At 44.1% G+C, this 20,418-nt stretch overlaps 1 protein-coding gene across 2 annotated transcripts in view; it reads left to right on the top strand.

Moving 5' to 3' along the window:
- Positions 1 to 20,418, top strand: part of ETV6 (ETS variant transcription factor 6) — a 133,569-nt gene that overhangs the window by 30,452 nt on the left and 82,699 nt on the right. For both annotated transcript variants that reach the window (XM_031047997.2, XM_031047996.2), the window contains exon 2: positions 12,640 to 12,769. In XM_031047997.2, coding sequence (XP_030903857.1) covers positions 12,640 to 12,769 — 130 coding nt within the window. The remainder of the gene's footprint in view (positions 1 to 12,639; positions 12,770 to 20,418) is intronic.

The following is a 20,418-nucleotide window of genomic DNA, read 5'->3' as shown; positions in this document are numbered from 1 at the left end:
GGTGGATGCTCAGAGACCTGCTCTCTGTCCCTGAGTGTCTACCTTGGGCAGTTCATTTGGCTGCTCTGTGCCTCTTTCTCATTTTATCTGCCACATAACATCTATTTAGATGTTAACTTGAAATGGGACTGCCTCTTGTTATAGAAAACAACTGCTCTGCTTCAACGCAGTCTTAATATTAAACATAACCATGGTCTTTGGATATTCAAAATAAATTCAGCAAGATTCTGGTTAATTTTTTATTATTTTCAACTGCATTTGATCTTTGGACCTATGTAACCAAACTTTTTCCTTAGTAGCTTTCTGTTATTCTGCCTTTCGAAGGACTCTGTGGAAAAGAAGGCAGCATAAAAATCACACAACCGGTTTGGCAGGTCCTGTATAAACAGGAGAAATGCCAGGAAAAGTCTCGTGTCTTTGTTGCCAGCTTTGGGAAGAAAATCTGGTTAATTTTCCTCTAACAAAAATCTTGCTGCCACTCTGTGTGAGCAGGACTGTGGGGAAGGACATGTGGTGGAAGGGGCCGTGGGATGCTTGCTAGAAGGAACATGTGTGTCCTCACATACTGGGCATGTTCGTACTCTTGGGCAGTTGTCCTAGTCACCTTCTTGGCTCTAGGAACAGAAGAAGTGTTTTGTCATGCTTCTTGTAAGCAGGTTTGGGGTGTTTTTTCCTTCCCTGTCTCCTCTGACAGTTTCACAGCTCAGCACACATGCTAAGCACACCCTGCTTGATTAGATGGGGGTGATTGATGCCCCCCTGTTTTGCTTTGTGCCAGCAGTAAGGTGTGCTGGTTTTTAAGGCCATTTAGTTGACTTGGGTTGGGTAAGGAGACCTACCTTCCAAACTGGATCTGTGCCGTTGCATAACTGTGGGAAGGGCTGGAGTGCCTATGTCCTGATTCTAGTGGCAGAGGAGGGACGTGTTTCTGGAACGGGTGCACAGCTCTCTTCTGATGCAGGCCATCTCTGCTGCCACTTGTGAGTGGAAAGATTTCAGTCAATGCTTTGACAAGGGGAACATTAGACATCAGAAGTGCTCACGAGGAGGGTGTTTAACATCAATGCTAGAACACAAAGTGAGTGTTGCCTTCTCAGAGCTTTTGTGCGATATCCATGTCATTTTACTTACAGTCTTACAGTTTGCCTTTCTGTTTCCAGAGTGACTGTGTAACCGCAGAAACATGGCCATGTGTGTCGAGGGTCAAAATGGGATTTAGGCAACTTCCTGGTTCTTCCTATACCTCTCTTCCTAATTGTAAAACAGGATTAAAAACAATCCTTCCTCTGATGCTTGTGTTCTGCCTTTGAGCTCTTCAAGACTCTCCTAGGTTGGTGATTCTTTGGTGCCTTTGACAATGGTCCTGTGGTTCAGATTGCCTCTGAGTGCTATCACTGTATAAATGTCAAGTTCTAACAGCTGGGTTCAGATGCCAATAGAGTTCTGAGAATATTAGTTTCTAAGGTATTGAAGTAGGTTTTTGCCTGGCCTCTGTGTTCCTGATGGGCTAACCACCTCATCTGCGTATGTTTTGGTGCTTCCACTAGTAAAGGTGTGTGCAATATGCTTCTCTTCATTGCTGGAAAGTGATATAGGTATTACAGGACATACTTAAATAGTGTAACAGTAAGGACCATGGACAAGCCTTTAGATTGAGTGAAAATGGGCTGGGGACTAGCACTTTACACTTTTTCTTTAAGATATCTGCAATTTACTCTTATTTTAGCTGGCTCAATTCCCAAGCTTGTCACTTATGTAGTGAGGAAACATTTGCAGCTCGCAAGCAGTCTTATGGTAGGGATGGAGTGGCTCTCACCACAGCGTCCATTCACTTGTGAACGGCAGTGCTTAGCTGTGAAAACAAGCCAAAGATAACCAGAGTGAAACTTCAGCACTTCTGCCAGGAGCAACATCACAACCAATGCTTCAGGATTATGAGCTAAAACAAAATAATAATTTGAGGAAGAACAAAAAGCGATGCAAAGGTTGAAAGGGACAATTAAAACAATTGGGGAACTTAACGAACAGGAAAAGCTGCGACAGAAGGAGGGCAGCTAGCAAGAGACTTGTAGGCTTAGCCATCTCAGGGCTTGACAGACCTGTGGGCTCAGCATTATCCCATTGTCCTGTTGGCACAACCAAGCAATGAGGGCTGCAGTAATGCCACAACTTGTTTAGGAGAGTCAGTAACAGGTCTGGGAACAGACTCTTGTCCTTCTCACTGTTTCACTTCAAAAGTCTTCTGTGGGGCTTGGTTTTTTGTCCCCTGTGCTCTGTGTGTGGCATCTGCTGCCCAGCCCCATGCAGCAGCATTATGCAGGGGGTGATCCACTTCTTGCTCCCATTCTGAGTGCTGGGAGTGCCGCTGGAATTTCCAGAGAGAAGGAATAAGGGCTGTGTGGGATGCACCCTGTCACATGGACAGGTCATACCTGGAAGGCATCTCTTGTTTTCAGAGCAGTTGGGAAAGGATTGCTAATAGTCCTCCTTACGCAACAGAATATTCACCCGCTTAGTTCATTACTTATTAGCTCCAGGCAGGGACATTGCAGATTGGTTAATGGTAATGGCCAAATCATTAGACTGTGCAGCATTAATGGAGGAGAAAGCATTTAATAAAGAGCCATCACTCGACCCTGTCATTGTCCACGGAATTCAGACCATATTGCCCATGGCAGGGGGTTGAAACTAGATGATTTTAAGGTCCTTTCCAACCCAAACCATTCTGTAACTCTGTGATTCTATATTGTCATATTCAGGCTCTGCTCTCCTTGTGTCACCTACCCCTTCTTAAATGGATGGCTTGCTTGGGAGATTCAGCTTCTTTTCAGACACGTGAAAGTTCATCTTTCCAGCTGTAAATCAGATATGCTGTACCATGACCAGCTGTTTCTGTACAAACATATTCTAAAAGTCTCCTTAAACTTCTGCCAATCCCAATGGTTCTATGCTGGAAAGACCATGGTTTAGAGCAAATGAAATATTTCTGTTGTGTCTCAAGCTGTCCCCCAGGTGGTTTGTTTACTTTTTCCAAGTAATATTTTGTATCTGATGCATCCATCAGGAAACAGTTCAGTTTCTGCTTGTTTGCATTCTCAACCCCATGGTGTGCTGACTGGAGAGACCTGCCAAAAGCTGCTAAATAGCTTGTCAAATAAATTGCAAAAGGAATAACCCGATTCAGGTACAGGTTGACCTGCCTGCAGATTTTATGTCTTTTGATATAACTCTGCTTCCTTCAGTTGTCTGCTATTGCATCTTAATGTTTTAATCACAGCTGCTTATTAGCTCATCCTTCTGCAATATGTCTTCCAGATTATCTTCTCTTTCCTCTGTTCTTATTTCCTTTTGGCTGTTGGGCTGTATTTCTCATATCTCTGTGTGTTTCTGTAGTTCCTTTATTCCTTCCTTACAAGCAAGACCTTCTGACTCTTGTAAAACTTGTCTGTCTTGCATATATAGATGTGCGTTATGATGCAGAATGAAGAGCCTGCAAATGTGCAGGGTGCAATATTTGAAGTGAAATCCTACCAGCTGGTTTTTATATACTCTCCTTTGCTAGAGTTTCCTTTTTAAGTCACACTGATCTCATGCTGTCCATGTTAAAATTAAGTGGCTGGAGTAGGTGAAAGATAGTGGGAGAAGATGATCGTAATTTGATGTTTCTCCCATATCCAGTTTCTGTACAGTAGGCAAGGTCAGTGCAAGTATGGTCCATTTTAGGTACTCCCTCTGCATTTAATATGCTGGGAGTCAAATAATCTGAATCCTGATACAGTGACAAACATCCATTGTTTCTGAACTAGCCCATTAAGACAGTCTTTGAGAATGGGTATTTTATTTGTCTGTCTTTCTCTCTTTGTGGGTTCTGCTCAGTTTTCCTGAGTACCCAAGTGAATCTGCCCATTTTTTTTCACCAACAGCCCTTATTATAGTTGTCCCCTTCCTGGGCTGGCCTAGATTCCCTCTGGAAAGTTGCCTTTACCTACTTAGAAGTGTTGTTGAACAAGGGGGGTACAGCACACTCCCTGCCGTGCTTTGTGTTGCTGGATTAATTTTGCACCACTTAAACCTTTAGGAGCAGCAACTGTAAGCTGTGGGGTTAGACGTTGTCATGATATCCCTAGGTTTCTTTGTGTATTTGGTATGTCCTTTTTAATGGAAAGTCTGCCAGCAGTCTGAAGTGTGATGAAATGCTGTCATGAAACGCTGTGTATGCCAATAGTGCTTTGCTCTGCCACTGAGCAAAGTTGTAAAGATGTCAGCCTTGCAGGGGTAAACTGTTGTTTCTTAGGACAATAAGTAGGTACACCAGTGCTCTGCTCTGGAGTGGTCTTCCAGTGCCAGAACCCAAGCCTGTGATCAAGGTTGCCTCCAGCAGCAAGTAACTGCTCTTCATAGGGATGTTCTCATGCTTACAAGGGCAGGCACCTTATGTGATCACACATACACAACTTTTTTCCCAGTTTGTACTAGCTGATTTTTGGGTGTGCCTGTGTTTTCATATGGTAACAGATATAAGATAATTATGGTGTATCATGCTGCAGTTTGTTTCCAAACAGGCGTATATACACACAGTTCACCCTGAGGTTCAAACTGATCTCATGCAGATAAGGAGACAGAGTAAACTTAAGTGACTGAACTGGAGAAGATCAAGATTGAGGCCTGTATGTGGGCTTTACTTCCACTAATGTAAACTAGGACCAGAGTCATTGTTTTAAAAATTACTGGAGAATTTTGCAGTAATAGTATATAATAGTATATATAGTACATAATAGTAGTTTTCCAGGTATAGCTGGGAGCAGAGGCCAGCCATGCTATAGGACCAAAAAGGGTTTACATTGTATCTTTTAAAATGTGTATTTCAGAGTGTTGTAGCTCTTCAGGAAATTGTTTCTATCAGTGATTGAGGATTAAAAGAAGCTATAACTTTTATGTGAATACTCTCTCATGATTTTTCCACTACTTAACTGATGGGCATGTAGATAGTCCATGGCAGTGAATGAGTTGACCTCATCCATGTAACAGTTTGGACCTGTGGTTCGTGTTAGGGAAATATCTGATGTCCCCTGTTGTGAAGGATCGTGTTCAGAGAGCAACGCTCATCTCTTGTAGAAAGCCCAGAAATGATGGGTGTCCTTAGAGATGTGTTTGAATACATAATAACATTGCAGCCTGCCAGTGCCTTGGCAGCTCCATAATGCAACCAACTAAAACCACTTGTGCTGCCATGCTAGCCCTGAAATGCTGAACAGGAGCTTCAGGACTCCCACTTTCCATAACATGTGAGAGGGCAGCTGCCTGTACACCATGTTTCCCCTTAGATGTCCCATCTGAGTTTAATTTCCTCCAGTAAATTTGCACTGAAATGAGCGCATGACTCCAGTAATGGGTGCTCGGTGTGTGAGTTCCCACGCGTACCAGCAGGGTTGTACAACCACCATATGCTACAGATGAAGCTCCCAGCCCTCTCTGTTGTAGAAAAGAGGACACACAAAAGATGCAGTGGAACATCTGACATGCAGCTATCTAAGCCTAGAAAGACTTTCTCTATTGACCTCCCTGCTTTCTTGCTGCTTACTCATTGGCCACGCTACTTCAAAGGCTCATGTGGGTTGGTTTTTTTTAGCTGTGCAATGAACTCTCCCTCTTGAGCCTTCTGTGGTGCTTCGTGCTAAGCAAGTGTGCTAACAAAATCACCAGTAGGCACAGAAGGGGTTGCCAAGTGGATCAGTGCAGTGGCCACCTTCCTCCATGACCTGCTTTAGCAGAGATCAGCAGCAAGTTCTTTGGAGTGACAACCCCATAATGCAAATTCTGCAGTCACAAGTGCAAAAGAGCCAGGGGGAGATAGTTTCTTAATATCAGGATGTTGAATCTGTGGCTGGCTTCTGCCTTAAGTAGTAAGTCAAGTGGGCCAAAGTCCCAGTTTTGCTGCCTCTTCTTAGAGCTTCACTGCAGAAGGGTGGATAGAAGGGTCTCCCACTTCAAGTAGATAAGGCTTTACTCCCAGTTTGAAGCACACTGATTCCACTTCCAAATTCTGAACCAGGATTTGCTTCCCAGATATATATTTTGTGCTGCCTAGCTGAAATATCTATGGATAACATTCTTTATTATTTATATAAATGATTAATCCTTGCATAAATCTTATTAAGCTTTTTGCTTTAGTGTTATCTTCTCACAGCCTGTTTGTATTCTCTCTCCCCCCCCCCCCCCCCCCCCCCCGTATTACCAGTGACCTCAGTGAAGGAATGCTTGTTGAGCATGTGGTTCAGCTAGTTTTTTGCTTCATTTATATTTGCTAATTTGAAGTATTTTGCAGTGCTTAGACAATAATGCAACCGTATCATGGCATTTTCAACAACAGCATTGACCTCCTCAGGCTGCCCTTTCACAGCACTTGAGTGCATCAGTATTGTTGTCTGCACGATTTTAATGTAATTAGAACAGTGGCTGTAATCATTTGGGGATAAAAATGAACTTCCCCACTGTCTCCTGCCCCCTTCCCTTTCGTGGTGAACTGTTGCACCTCTGTTTGGTTTCTGTTGGCTGGAGTTAAGGGTTGAGATGTGAGAGGGTAGCCATCTCCTGCTCCTGTGCCTGCAGGTTCATCAGAGCAGGCTGAGAGGAGGAGGCAGGGAGGAACTGAGCTTCACAAAATCACTAAGGTCACCGAGACAATCTCTGCTCTCTGGGCGCAGGAAATGAGATGTTAATCTTTTCCCAGTGCTGCTTTGCATAAGGTCCATTCCAGAGAGCTGTGTTTGTTTTAATTTCACTAATTACTGATAGTGTGCTGATTATGCTGCTATAGATTTGACGTGAATTGCTATATTAATGGGATTAAAAATGAGGAGAAGTCTGCTATGGAAATTAAGAAGATGACAGAAGCTGGGGGAAGGGAGGAAGTGGAGAGTTTAATTCATACCCTGGTACTGCAGAGCTCTACTTTGCTTTTTCCTTTGTGACTGGCAGAAGTTGAAGTATGCATGTTATAACACTGACCAAGTCCCCAAAATGTTTTAATTGTGTATCAGTGCCATACAGTCTCTTAGGGATCTGATCTCCCCCTTCCTCCCTGTGTTAGACCCTGTAACTCACTTCGTAGTGGTGTCTTGGGCTTTGTTTCTAGCTATATCACTGCATACAAAACACTGGTGAGCACTGCATATGTCTTCCTTCCCTTTCCTCTTCCCCTCACTTGCTTCCCTAATGGTTAACTTACATGACTCTCCTGCTGTTATCCTCATGCTACTTTGTGGCTGGTTTGCTGCCATTGCCCTCCTGAGTGCCTAGATGTATAGGGCCTTCGGAATCTTTCCTGCGAGCTCCTCATTCTCCCCTGATAGCCCTTTTCTCTAAGGCCATTTTCTTCCCCCCTACTCTACCCAAGGCACCTACTCCAAGAAGGACCCACAGTAGGAAAACCAGACGCACCCAGGCTCCCCCCAGCTCCAGTCCCTTGCCTTGTCTTTCTGTTTTCCTTGCCTCTGCGTGCTTGCTGAAAAAGATAGCTGCTCTGGTCCCATGTCCTTGCAGAGCTAACATCCTCTGTGATTTGGGGCACACTGTTCTGTCCAGAACACCAACCCCGAGAGCTACAACCTTATGTTTCAAACCTAGATTTACACAAGCCAAGGGCTTGTTACTGGTGTTTTTTGAGCCTTAGAGCTTCCCCAGACATCCAGGAGGCACCAGAACATCTGTAAACCTGCTAGTGCTGCCCTCTCTGAGTGTGCGTCCCACAGGTGAGGAGTTGGAGCAGGGTGATGACATGACCCCCAGGGAGCTGAAGCTTCCCTTAAAGCAGCATTCTGATACCACTGTCCTGTGAGTAAGCAGAGGCGACCTGTGACAACATCACAGGTAACTTTCTCCTCTTTCACTTACGACAGTTGGCTTCCTGATGGTTGCCACAGCACAACTCACTGTATCTCTGCCTCGTGGTACTGCCTGCTTCTCTGGGAGCAGGGGGAGCCTGGGCTGTTTGGAGAAGCGAAGATGAGCAGCAAATGCAACAAGACAGGCATGGAGTGGCACACGTACGCCAGCAGCCTGAGGGGCAAATGTGTGTCAGCTTTCACTCTCAGTTAATTTTGCTCTGTGTAGCAGTGTTATTACATGCAGTGTGGGAGTAAGTTTTTATGCAGTGGTAAGAGTCAGCTGCCTTTTTTGTCCAGTGCAAGGTATTTGCAAACCACGTTGGTTGTTTTAGTTTCCTGGAAATTGCTGAACAGGTAAACCGTTTCTTTGCTTCAGTATCCCACCTGTCCAGCTACTGAAGTAGTTTTGTCACTGGGACAACATGAGGGCTTGCTCGGCATGTTTTCTTACCTGTTGTATTTCAACCTCTGCAAAAGCATGGATGGCCTTTGTGCCTGCATCTGAGTGAAGTTGGTAAAGGGACAAAAGGACTGCAAGCCGGAGAGCGTTCACAATGAAACCAGCTGCTGTGGAGTTTAGAAGGGTGTAATTTTAGCAAAGGCGTGAAGCTGTTGTTACTTGCAGCCTCATCTTCAACTGTTAGACTTTTTAAAACCCGTGCTTTGCAGTTTTGATTTGTTACTGTTATAGTTGTTATTGCTATTGCTCTATGAATTACTTGTGTTCTGGACAGAATTTTCTAACTGTTCAGGTACATTTTTGTCTGTAAAGGATCTTCCCAGTTCTCCAGACTGGAATCAGGGTGTGCTTTGATAGCTTTGGGAGTCTAGTCAGGTGTTATGTACACTTCTACCAGCCATCATCAGTACAGCTTTTGAATTACCTTCCTTTTTTTACGCAGGATGGTTTGATCTAAGGCTTTTTCAGCACCTGGATATTAGTATTTTATACTTTTCTAGTGGAAAGAGAACAAAACTATAGCTTGCCTTGTTTCTGACCATCTGTTTCTGTCTCTGCTAGGTCAGGTAGCTAAAAGCATGCTGCTCTCTCAGCAGACCTGGCGGTTGTCTGGGTGGCATTGTTGGAGCACTAGCCACCAGACCCCACCCCAAGGAGGGTCTCCATAAAGGCTGACTTAGCACATGTCTTCAGTAAGAGCAGTCAAGGTGAAATTTCATGCTGAAACTTTCCTGACTCACAGTGAGCTGAAGAAGCCTTTCAAAAATGATGACAGCAAGCAATATGCCAACTGTTTCGTCCACCTCATTGTGGCTACTGGCAAAATAGTAGAGAGCTGCTATTTTGAAGTTGCTTGCAGATGGCAGTTGTTTGGGGCTGAGCATTTGTCACTTGTGGGGTTAAATGTTTATAGAGTCCCCTGGCAGGCGGCGAATCTGTAATGTGGTAATGCCAAGCTTTTTCCTAGCACTCGTCAGCAATAACCTCAAAAGACCGCATGAAATATGTATTGGTTTAGTCCCTTAACAGTAGACTAAGTTACAGCAAGGCTTTTTGCTCAAGTACACACAGGGTTCACTCTGGTTCTGCTACCAGCGCTCCCTACCCCTCCTCCCAAGCCATTGCTTCAATAGCCCTACCACTGAACTATCTATTCTTGGCCTAAATGCAAAGGGGAATATTAACTCTTTCAGGAAGATTCCCAGTAGTGGAGTAGCTGGGTGCATAACGTTAGAAGCATGAGATAACCAGACACGTTCGATGGACTCCACAGACAGAAGCACTAGGCAGTTCTGGAGTTGTGAAGGTTAAAGCAAATCTGTTTGCAGTGGTGTGAGCACAACAGGTACCTCCTGGAAGTGTGAGTCTAAAAAGCCTCAAAAAGCCTGGAGGAGCAAATGTGACCTTGCGTGTTCATGGGAATGTGTAGGCTGGCAGTTGCATGTGGCTGCAGCACAGAGCTGCAGTAGGTTGCAGAACTAGACTGATATTTGCAGTTCTGCTTCCAGCCGTGTTACTGACTCATGCTGCAAAGGGGGATGAAGCTCACTTTTCCACAAGCCCATTGCCTTGACCTTCCTGTGCCATTACCATTCCACACCTCTTGGAAATCTGGCCAGGACAGTTACAAGGGCTACTCTTTCAGGATGCACTTGCTACATCTATTGCCCTTGAGAGGCACATGCTGTCCTTTTCCAAGACAGCTTAACTCTGCAATTACTCAGCTCACTTGAGCTTTACTCTTTCTGTAACTCAGGTTGTCTGTGTGTCTAACAAAAAGACTTACCTAATGTCTGTAAATTGCTTGATATTTGGGTGAAAGGTGCTGGAAAAAAAAAGCAGGATAGAAAGAGAGGGCATTTCAAAGGCACTAACAGCTAACTCCCCTTTGTGCCTTGTTAAATGTGTTCTGCAAATGCTACCAATTCACACGTTATTGTGGACATCGAAAGTGTGTGGAAAAGTAACTGCATTTACACAACTTCTGTTTGATTTTTAGTGTCCTGTTCTCATGAGTACTAGGAAACAATGACTCTGATGTATACATTTATAACAATAAAATCTCAATGAATCTGGTATAAATAAGGTTACCATATGGCTTTAGGAGGTGGAACAGTGTGGAGAAAAAGGCAGGAGGTACTGGAAGTGTAATGTCTCAGTTTGATACAACCTCGCCTGGGTGCTGAGGGAAGTGCACAGGGTTCTGGGTTCTGGATTTAATTCCATCTCCTATGTCCTGGGTTCAGTCTCATCCAGTACACAAAACAAGCAGCTGCAGTGTGGTTCGATTATCTGAGCTGTGCATCGCAGCAGGAAATGCTAGGAAGTGGCTAGTCTTGTTGGGAATCGCTGGCAGTATGTACCAGGGGTGAGAAGATGTGAATGGTCAGCAAGACTGAAGAATGGGCACAGAGAGCCGCACCTTGTGGGAACGTGAGGCGCAGAGTCAGCCGTTTCGGGTCAGGGAAGGAGTTGCATCAGTTGAAAGCAGAGTAATGTTTTGTAGTTCCACTTGTACGTCTTTCGACACGTCTCAATGAATGTCCCTGTTTGTTAAGTATGAAAAACTAAATTGATAGGAGCCAATGGATTGCTGTTGCCTGGACAGTGATGAATAGAAAGAAACTGGGTGGACACAGTAAGATGCTAAAGAGCTTTGTGGAAGACTGGAACGTAAGATTGAATGATTTCTGGTTAAAATGTACTGAGCTGGAAGCTGTGGAGGCTTTAGTCACAGAAATAGCCTAGTGATGATGGAGTGAACTAGGCCTGTTTTCCCACTCCATCTAAGCGCAGTATAGTTAGAATAGTTCATGTTCTACCAGCCATCAGGCTTCTCTGCCATGACTGTCATCAGTGGTGGCTGTAGTGTAGTGGTAGGATGTTAAGGCAAAACTTCTGATTCTTTGTGAGCTGCTGAGCAGCAAGGTGATAGGAGCACCTTGAACGAGAATGAACTGGGCTTGCTTTGAAGTGGTGGCTGACAGATGCAGGACGTCCTCAGTATTCCATGCCCCATTTCTTTCTGGACATGTCACCTAGTTTGCCTGAAGAGTTTTCTGCTTTGGTGCATGTAGTTGTTATTTACTCATGTTGTACAAACCTCCCCTTCCCTTTGGTGGGGAGGGTGCTCATGTTATGTTCTGCAGGTACCTCCATCAGCCTCAGTCTAGTTCCCTGCTGCACTGCTGTGATAATGTTGTGGTTCATAATGGAAGTAATTGCCTTCTCATGCTCCAGCACCAAGTTTGTCTTTCCACTTGCGTGAGATAGGGTAGGGGGCTGCACACGCACTCTCCTGCAAATGCTCAGGAAAGAAGGTAGCTCCTTCTGCCTCTGTATGTCTGTAGATGTAAATCCACACTGTTTGCACTGCCATTGTTAAATGTCAGCAGCAGGGTTTTGGGGAATAACGTGCGTTGCCTTCCAGGAAGCACACGATAATGATTTTTTTATGCTCCTGTAAAATCGTGGCTATGTTTATTTACAAAGGGTATAATGCGTGCTGTGATTGGAGTAAGGATTAGAATATGGAACAATTTTCCCATAAAATCAGATGAAATTTCAGTCTTAAATTTCTTGGCAGGCATTTTCAGTGACTATTATGAAACTAATGTAACATTCACAAATTGCCCTTTGAGTCTGTTTCACTGTCCTTGTGTAGCTGTTTTCTGCATGCTGATTTACTTGGTTGGTTGCAAGTTAAACAACGTCAAAGAAAGTGCTGGTAGCTACTTTAGGCAAGACAAAAAAAGTACGTTACTCAATAGTAAATAGAACAGATTTTAGTGATAGTGTGGTTTTCTGCAGCAAAGAGAAAACTAATTGCTTAATGTCTTTAAAATGCTACGAAAGAGTAAAGTGTTAACTACTTAATGTATGTGCTCAGATCATAACTGACTTGTTAGTGTAAGATAAAGTGATTTTGGCACTTTCTGTAGCAGTACTCACGTGTGTATGGTGAGGTTGCTGTCAGATATAAAACCCTCAAACTTGTGTGTCACTTCCCTTTCCTCCCTCGGCAGATTTCTGAGAAGACCCTTGGAAATTTGGTGGGCCTTTTGAAAAGTAGCCCCGTCACCCTGAAAGCTGCAGCAGTGTGTCCCCTGCTCAGCACTTCTGTGCTCCCTGGGCAGCCGGCTGCATCACTAGTGCTGCTCGCCCCCTCCGTGTGCACACACTTCCTTCCTTCCACCCACTTCCCCCTGCCCTGCCTTGGTTTCACACCTCTGTTCCAAAGTTCACGTTGTCCTCTCTGTCTTCCCCCCCCCCTCCCTGCTTTCTTTTTAACAGCAGGAAAGGATTTCGTACACACCTCCAGTGAGCCCGGTACCAAATTACACTTCCTCGACACCACTACATGTCCCAGTGCCGCGAGCCATCAGGATGGAGGAAGACACGATCAGACTGCCAGCACACCTGCGTGAGTGTCAGCGCGGAGTCTTCTTATCCTCTTGGATTGAGGAGGGTGCAGGGTGGTGTGAGGAGGTGTCTCTGTGTTTGTGGAAATGGGGAAACCCCCTGGCTATAGACTTGTTTTCCTTTTTTATAAAGCTCTAGCTGATTTGGTCTTTCTAAATACTCTTTCCAACCAAGGGAAATTATTCTTAAATACATTATATTATATTCCCACCTCACCCACTTCCCCTGCACTCCTTGTCAAGCATTTGGCTAATTTCTCATGACAGGCACAAATGTGGATGTTTTATTTTGATGGGAAGTACTGTGTTTCCTTCCACAGTATAGGAATTGCTCAGCGATGTGCTGTGACACAAGGTCAGAGTGTCATAAACCTGTGGCAAGTGGAATGTGTTTGTGCTGTGGGTATTTTCAAGCTGCTATGAGTCTCAATATTAAATACTCGTGGTGCCCAGGCTGCCTGCTACAGAATGTGTGTGCTGACAAAGGCAGGGGGAAAGGAGGAAGCATGATCTTAGCTGTGCACAAAAGGATGCTGCAAAGGAGGAAGGGCATTTCATTGACACTGGAACAAAAACTGGAGCTGGGGACAGGGCGAGAGCCAAGCACTTTCTTGCTGAGATAATTTAATGTTTGGGGAATAGGAAACACCAAGGACTGTTGGCCAACGAGAGGTGAATTAGTGGAATAGGATGGGAATATGAAAAAAGAAGCTTTCCTTTTTGGAGGGGAAGCAGTTCTGATGCAAATTGAGAAGTTTGCTTTAAACTTTCCTTGGGTGTTAACACTCTTGGGGTACTTGAGCGACAATGAGCGACAGGGCCAGGAGCAAGTGTGACTTCGTGTGTTGCCATCTGACAAATGGGTTTGGGATTTCAGGGGGAGGGGGGAAAATCTGTGTTTATCACAAGACATTCTCATTCTTGTCCTCAGCTGTCCCCCAGGAGCACACTTTTTCTGGATGCAGACTGTGCTCCCAGCACTTCTGTGATCCCATGCTCGCTCTGCTGCTGGCCACCAAGGTGGTTGCTCTGCCCCAGGGTCTCTTGTTGCCTGTGCTGTGTTCTGCCCTATCCTGGTTTTGCCTACTGCTGCCTTTTACTCTGCTAAGGCTTGACCTTCTGCGTGTGCTGCAGCAGAACCCGGGTTGTCCCTTTTCTGTGCTTTCCAATGGGAATGGGAGCTGGCACTGCAGCGTTTCTGACCATGTCTGGTTAGAACATCTGTTCAGACCATGTCTTGCTGCCTCTGTGAGCATCTGTGAGCTCCCAGATGCTGCTTCCTCATCTATGTGGCTGCTGGGCTGTTTCCCCAGCCTGGGGAGGACCTGCTGCCACACTTAGAAGGCATTTCTTTGCTTTGCCCAAAACTCAGACACAGAAACCCAACACAGAAACAGTTTTCCAGCAGTTCTTTTCCCACTGGTGCTTTTGATCTCAGGTTATCTTTTTTTTTTTTTCCCATTGCCTTAGTTGGTACTGTTTACTTCTGCTGTGGGAGCTGCTGTCTGTTGGCTCCGTAGCTAGGATCAGGGCCGGCTTTCCAATCACTTCCTGCCTTCCCTGCTGGGTCTGGCAGATGCAGAAGGCAGGAAGGCAGAGACCCTTGATACTGAAAGGGGTGGGGCATTGTTTTTACTACCTGCTTCCTTCCCGTCATCTGCCTAGCTTCCTAGGCACTATGAAGCTTATAAGGCTTCCTCCCAATGAAGACTTTCCACCCAGTATTTTTAGGCGTCATCCAGCTTTTCACCTTAATTTTTGTTCCAGTTTTAATTCTTATTGGCACATTTTTTAACTTGCAAGGAGGCTTCTTTCCTATTTGTATTTTCACACCAGTCTGATTTGTAGTGTACAAAACTAGACGATTAAATCGTTAAATACCTGTGGGACAGTCTTCCACAAAGTTAGTGTCTCAGGTCATAAACAACATGGAGCACGTTTACACAGCTTTACTGGTTGTAGTTTCTGTCAGTGTAGTATAGCTCAGTATGCAGTCAGTATTGACCCAAACACTGTTACCATCCAATTCACTCAAACACTGTGAGAACCACTGCTTAAAGTATGTAGATTCATAGTTAGACCAGAAGGGACCATTATGAATTCCTGAAATATCTCTGGTACAACTTGAATTACAGAACTTGACTCAGTAACTCCTATGTTTGGGTCCAGTAATTGAACTACAGCATGTTACACAGAAAGATTCCTGCTTTTCATATAAAGACTTCAATGATGGGGAGGGTGTAAGGTCTCTAGATGTTCTTTCAATGCTTAATTATCCTCCTTATTTGCCTTTTTTTTAAGTGTCCTATTTATAGTTTGAATTAGTCAAGCTTCAGTTTCCAACTATTAAATCTCATTATCCCCTTTCCTGCTAAATATTGTCAAAAGACTACTCCTGATAGAGGTGCTTTTAGATAAAGTAACTTCTTAACCTTTTCTTAGCTAAACTGGATAGGAAGAGAGGTTCTTAAGGCTGTCAATCTTCCTGTAAAGCTTCCAGATTTCAAACTCTGTTTATATTATCTTGGTGAACTGTTTCCTACTTCAGACATCCTTCTTAAGGTGAGGACAACAGAATAGAAGATCATATTCCAGGATTTGTCTTCCTATACCAGGTATAGAAATAACTAGGTGGATCTCAGGTCGTGAGGCTTATGAGGTATTAAATGGCATTTTGCAAGTCCTGCAGGGACTCCTCTCATTTGATTTGATAAGTATTTTTGTATTTAGAGAAGTGCCTGAGAGGTGGCTTTGGTCCTAAATCGAGACTGCCTCAGAAATCAGAAAAATTAGCTAATTTCTTGTTCAGACTTTGGTGCTGTGCGTAAAGATTGGGTTTAGGTCTGCAAAGTCTGAGAGTTTCTTAGGTCTGAGATTTTGTTTGGTTCCAGCCTTATTGCTGTTTTTGTTGATTAGGTGACGTATAATAACTTCTTTCAACCCTTACTCATTCCAGTCCAGCAGGAAGATAGAGTAAGTTTCTGCAGTCATACACAAAGCTGATAGCTTGTCAGGCCTCCACTCATTCTGTTTCCATGACATTCTGATGGCATTTACCGAAATAAAAGCAAGATTCAGTCCTAACCTGTGCATCTTCATCTCTGCCAGCTTACAAGTTCAAGAGCTATGTTACAAGTGCAGCTGGAAACAGCAGTTGGTGCCAGTGGAGTTAGAACTAGAGACAAATGTTTCAGAACATGAAGTGCACTTTGTGGATTCAGACAGTGTTTTATGCCTTCCTTTTAGAAATTTCACTGTTCCTAATGTTGAAGAGCACTGCGAAGGTGCTAACGCTCAATTATATCAAGGACAATTAGTAGAACAATTTCCTTTGGTGCAATAAATTATTTCTTGCTGTTTGCTGAGCAAATGGGTCTCAGCTGTGCTGAGCTAATTTCATCTAGAGACTTGAAAAGGGAGAAGTGCAAAGTTTAGAAGGGTGGAATGAGATTCCCCTTTGCTACAAGCATGCAGAGGAGGACTCCTCTTTGGCCAGTGCTGCTGGAAATAGATAAATCCCCTTTTCTGGAGGTGGAGGGCATGTTCCCCTTCTCACACAGCCTTTCTTACTTTAACTAGCTGCTTTCTTCCCAGCCTGCCCTATTCCTGTAATACAGAAGTATGATTTAGTCAGCCTTAAGTTTAAAACCATGTGATAGTGAGAATCATGTCCTGATAATACAGACCTCTCCCTGATGCTGCACTTTTTTGTAAGGGACTTCTGACCCATGCTTTTAATACTTTTAAACATATTTCTTTGCCTACCATCCACTCCTTACCTACCACTTAGCTGAGTATTGGGAGCATAGTAAGCAAACTATCAGTGGGGAGCTGGAGAATATGCTTTCCTCTATTCTAGATATGTAGTCAGAATCACTGCAGTGATCTCCAGTTTACTCTTTGTCCTTGGTGAGCACGTTGCGATAGCTTTGCAGCATATCTGATCTCCACTAGACTGTACTGATGTCAGACAGGAGGAGTATGTGGAAAAAGAGGTGTTTCCTAAGGATTCAGAAGCAAGTTTAGCTCTCACACAAGGCTCTGCCCTTGATACCTTCTGTGACCTTGGGCATCTTGGTTTAGCTTCCCCACTGTAAAATATAAAAACCATGAGTCCAAAGTCTCTTTTAAAGGATTTGAAAAATAGTACAAAGGCTGCCCAGGTATTGCGATAGTGAAGAATGTTGAGATGGGTGAAAGTCCTCTGAAGCTATTTGCATACCCGTTGTCTCTGAGGAAGCTTATTCCATATTACCATGGAGTTAGTTCTGTGTTTTCCTTTCCTTTCCTTTCCTTTCCTTTCCTTTCCTTTCCTTTCCTTTCCTTTCCTTTCCTTTCCTTTTTAGTTTTATCAAAACCAATCTTTTTGTCTTGTCTGATACAATGTCATTAGTTACTCATGTTGACCTATGGCTAACACCTTGTGGTAAAAAGTTCTTGGAACTGGGCAGTTCTTGGAACCTGAAACTTAGAGGTGGATGCGAGAACACTTCCCCATGTCTCTTAATATGCTCTGAATCAGAGAGAAAATAGCTTTTTCCTTTTTTTGTAATAAGCAAGATGAAATTTAGGTGGTTTGCCTTCTACAGCAGGGTTTCATGGATTTCTTTGTCTCCTTCAACAGAAAACGTCTTCAGCAAGAGACACAGTGATATCAAGTGCTGAAAAAGGACTTGCTGCATGCTGTAATCCCCATGCAGCAGCATTCCCTCTTGCATGTTTCTGTTGATTTGTACAGTCTGATTTTTATCTGTGAAGGGCATCTTCCCTTGGGAACGCCCATGTGTTTGTTTAGGGAGGTGGACCTCAGAGTTTTGTATTGATACAAGCATGGACAGGAGTTCATTTCTTCCTCTGAACAAATTAATCCTTCTTTTTTCTTCAGTGTTGGCATCCTTCATAAGCCTGTAGCCCATTGGCATAGCAAGGCGCACTGCATGTACTTCTCTGCAATTTTCTGTACACAGAGAATCATTGAATCACAGAATAGTTCGGGTTGGAAAAGACCTTAAGATCATCTAGTTCCAACACCCCTGCCATGGTCAGGGACACCTCACCCTACCCATGTTGCCCAAGGCTCTGTCAAACCTGGCCTTGAACGCTGTTGGGGATGAAGCATTTATTCTTGGCCGTAACTATTTTTTCTTGCTGTTACATTTTTCTGAACCCCCGACAGCCTGCACTGGTATTCAGAGTAGCATGATACACTCTGGATGTTAGGGTACATGCGTCACCTCATAGGGAAGAACTTTTACATTGGGACGGCAGTGTTGTTGTCTTGACTTTACGTACCTTTTGGGAGGCTGTGGTGGTGGCGGCGAAAGCTAAAGACCTATTTGTAAAGTTGTTGAGTACTTCTTGTTTCACATGTAGGCTTGGGTTCTAGTCCTTGGTTTTCTAGTGTGTGAGATGTTCCAGGCCACAACTGGTTTTGATGAACTCCAGAGTATTCTGACCTGGTCACATACAGCCAGTGAGATGATGTTTATCTCAGTATCTCTGCATCCCCTGCAATTACTGTCTGCACTAGTGCCCTCATTAAGGAGGACAGAAGGGAAATTTGTTTAGTTTTCTGCAGTGGTTATATTAAAGGCTTTAAGTTTTTAGTGAACCTGTCACAGAAATCTTCCTGCATGCCTATTTATATTGGTATTTGGTACTCCGATTTCACTGGGGACCAGTCCAGTAGCTCAGTCGACATCTTTGTGGTCCTGGCTGTACTACATTGTGCAGAAAAGCTCTCTGTATAACCCTCAAGTGTAGACATGAGTAATAGAGTAGGCCAGGCAGTTGAGCTCTCAGTTGGGCAGATTCTTTAAGCTAAGGCATTTATCAGACCTGAGAGCAATTTATCATGAGTTTCTTTCTTCTGATCACACATCGTTGCTTATATGCATAATATGCATAATTTGTGGTTTAAGGGCACCAATTTTCTTTCTCTTCTTTATTTTTGTTCCTTCTAAGGAATGCAGGAAACAATTAAGAGGAGGAGGAGGAAGCAACAACACTGTCAGGGTTGCCAAGGATCCATTTTTTCTGCGTAGTGTCTATTAATTATGTTGCTCCTTTTATTAATCCTTTGGCACCTGTTAATTATTCTACAATTTTGGCTAGCAGCTGGAAAGCCACTTTGAAGCATTAAGCGTATTGTTATTTAGTTACTAGAATATTCAATGCATTGAACTGAAAGTATGTAGTGAGACGGGGAAAAAAAGGCCCTTTACCCTAAGCCACATTTAGAGCAACAAGCAATAAAAATATTTGCTTTGGAAGGATCTTTGTGGAACAAAACTGACTGACGCACATACAGGGAAAATAAAATAAGAGCTGCCTAAAACAAAGGGGCTGTGAGAGGTGGCCAGAATGTCAGATGGATGACTCTTGAGACTAATCCTGATCTCACTGAAACGGGTGCTTAAATTCCCACTGACTTCAGTGGGATCTGGACTGGCCTTTTTCTCAGACGATTGGCTTCTTCCAGTCCCCTCTCTGCTCTTCTCTGACATTATGGCCACTTAAGCCTTGTTCCTCCCTGTTACTGTCCTTTATATACTTGACTTTCCTCCTAATCTGTGTTTTACCTTATACTTCATTCTGTCCCTGGTTAGCTAGTCCTTTCCTAGCCAATCCAACCTACTACAACAGCAAAAACTTAAGCTGGGACAATGGCTCTTCTTGCTACCACCTGACTGCCTGCAGTAGTTAATCTTCTTGATGTTGCATCTTTGTCTTCCACGATGGGCTTTTCTTACATGTTTATGTTGTGAGCTATGCAAGGCAGTGCCTCCTGGTCATTCAGTTTATAACTCATAACAATCTATTGACAGGCTGACTGCACTGTGGAAATTCCAGCCAGCTGCCCTGTCAGTGACACTACTTTGGTCAACCCTAGTGAAGGAACTAGGTCTGGCTTCTTCATGATTCTGAGTTACATACAGTTGTTAGGCAAACAGGATGACAATCTTGAGCCAGTGAGACATGGATTATGCCTGTCTGTTACCTAAGGTGGCCTCTCCCACAGGCAGCCTCAGGTGTACATCTAATTTTAACTCACCTACTCCAGCCTGCCTCCTGGGTGTTTCTTACAGTGAATCTCAGGCCGGCCCTGGAGTGATCATACGGGTATTGTATGGGTGTCAAGCTCAGTCTCAGCTTCACTTTTGCACCATTACTGGTCCAGCTGGGAAAGCCGTGGCCTTTGGGTCAGGAAAATCCTGATTTTCATTTTTATGGCATGGTCTTTCTTTTTCATCAGCTGTGGGAGGCCGACCCCCTCGTCACTGGGTTTGCAATGGGGCAGCTCAAGGCCACTTCAGTTGTCACCCTTGATGTAAACAGCTGGCGAGTTGAACCTTAAATCTGTTAGCTCCTTATTGCTAGTGACTGTGGCAGAGGCATCCAAGTTAAGTGAGAAAAAACATGTAAAGGGGCAGTGCTGCAAGCTGGTTCTGCTTCTTGAGAGAGTATTTCATAGGCAAGTACCTTTTTATTTTCAGTTTTTTAATGTACCTGGTTGTTACTCAGAGTTAACTTGGTGGTTTCCTGCACCAGCAGTCCCCAGTGGAAGTGTGTGGAGGGATGAGATCCTTCCTGTGCTGGTGGGAACTTGCAAAGCAGTCCTGAGGTAGGAGTGTGAGAGACCTTGTGCTTC

The sequence above is a fragment of the Melopsittacus undulatus genome, chromosome 5, assembly GCF_012275295.1.
Source record: "Melopsittacus undulatus isolate bMelUnd1 chromosome 5, bMelUnd1.mat.Z, whole genome shotgun sequence".
Classification (NCBI taxonomy): Eukaryota; Metazoa; Chordata; class Aves; order Psittaciformes; family Psittaculidae; genus Melopsittacus; species Melopsittacus undulatus.
This window is presented reverse-complemented; position numbering and strand designations above follow the sequence as displayed.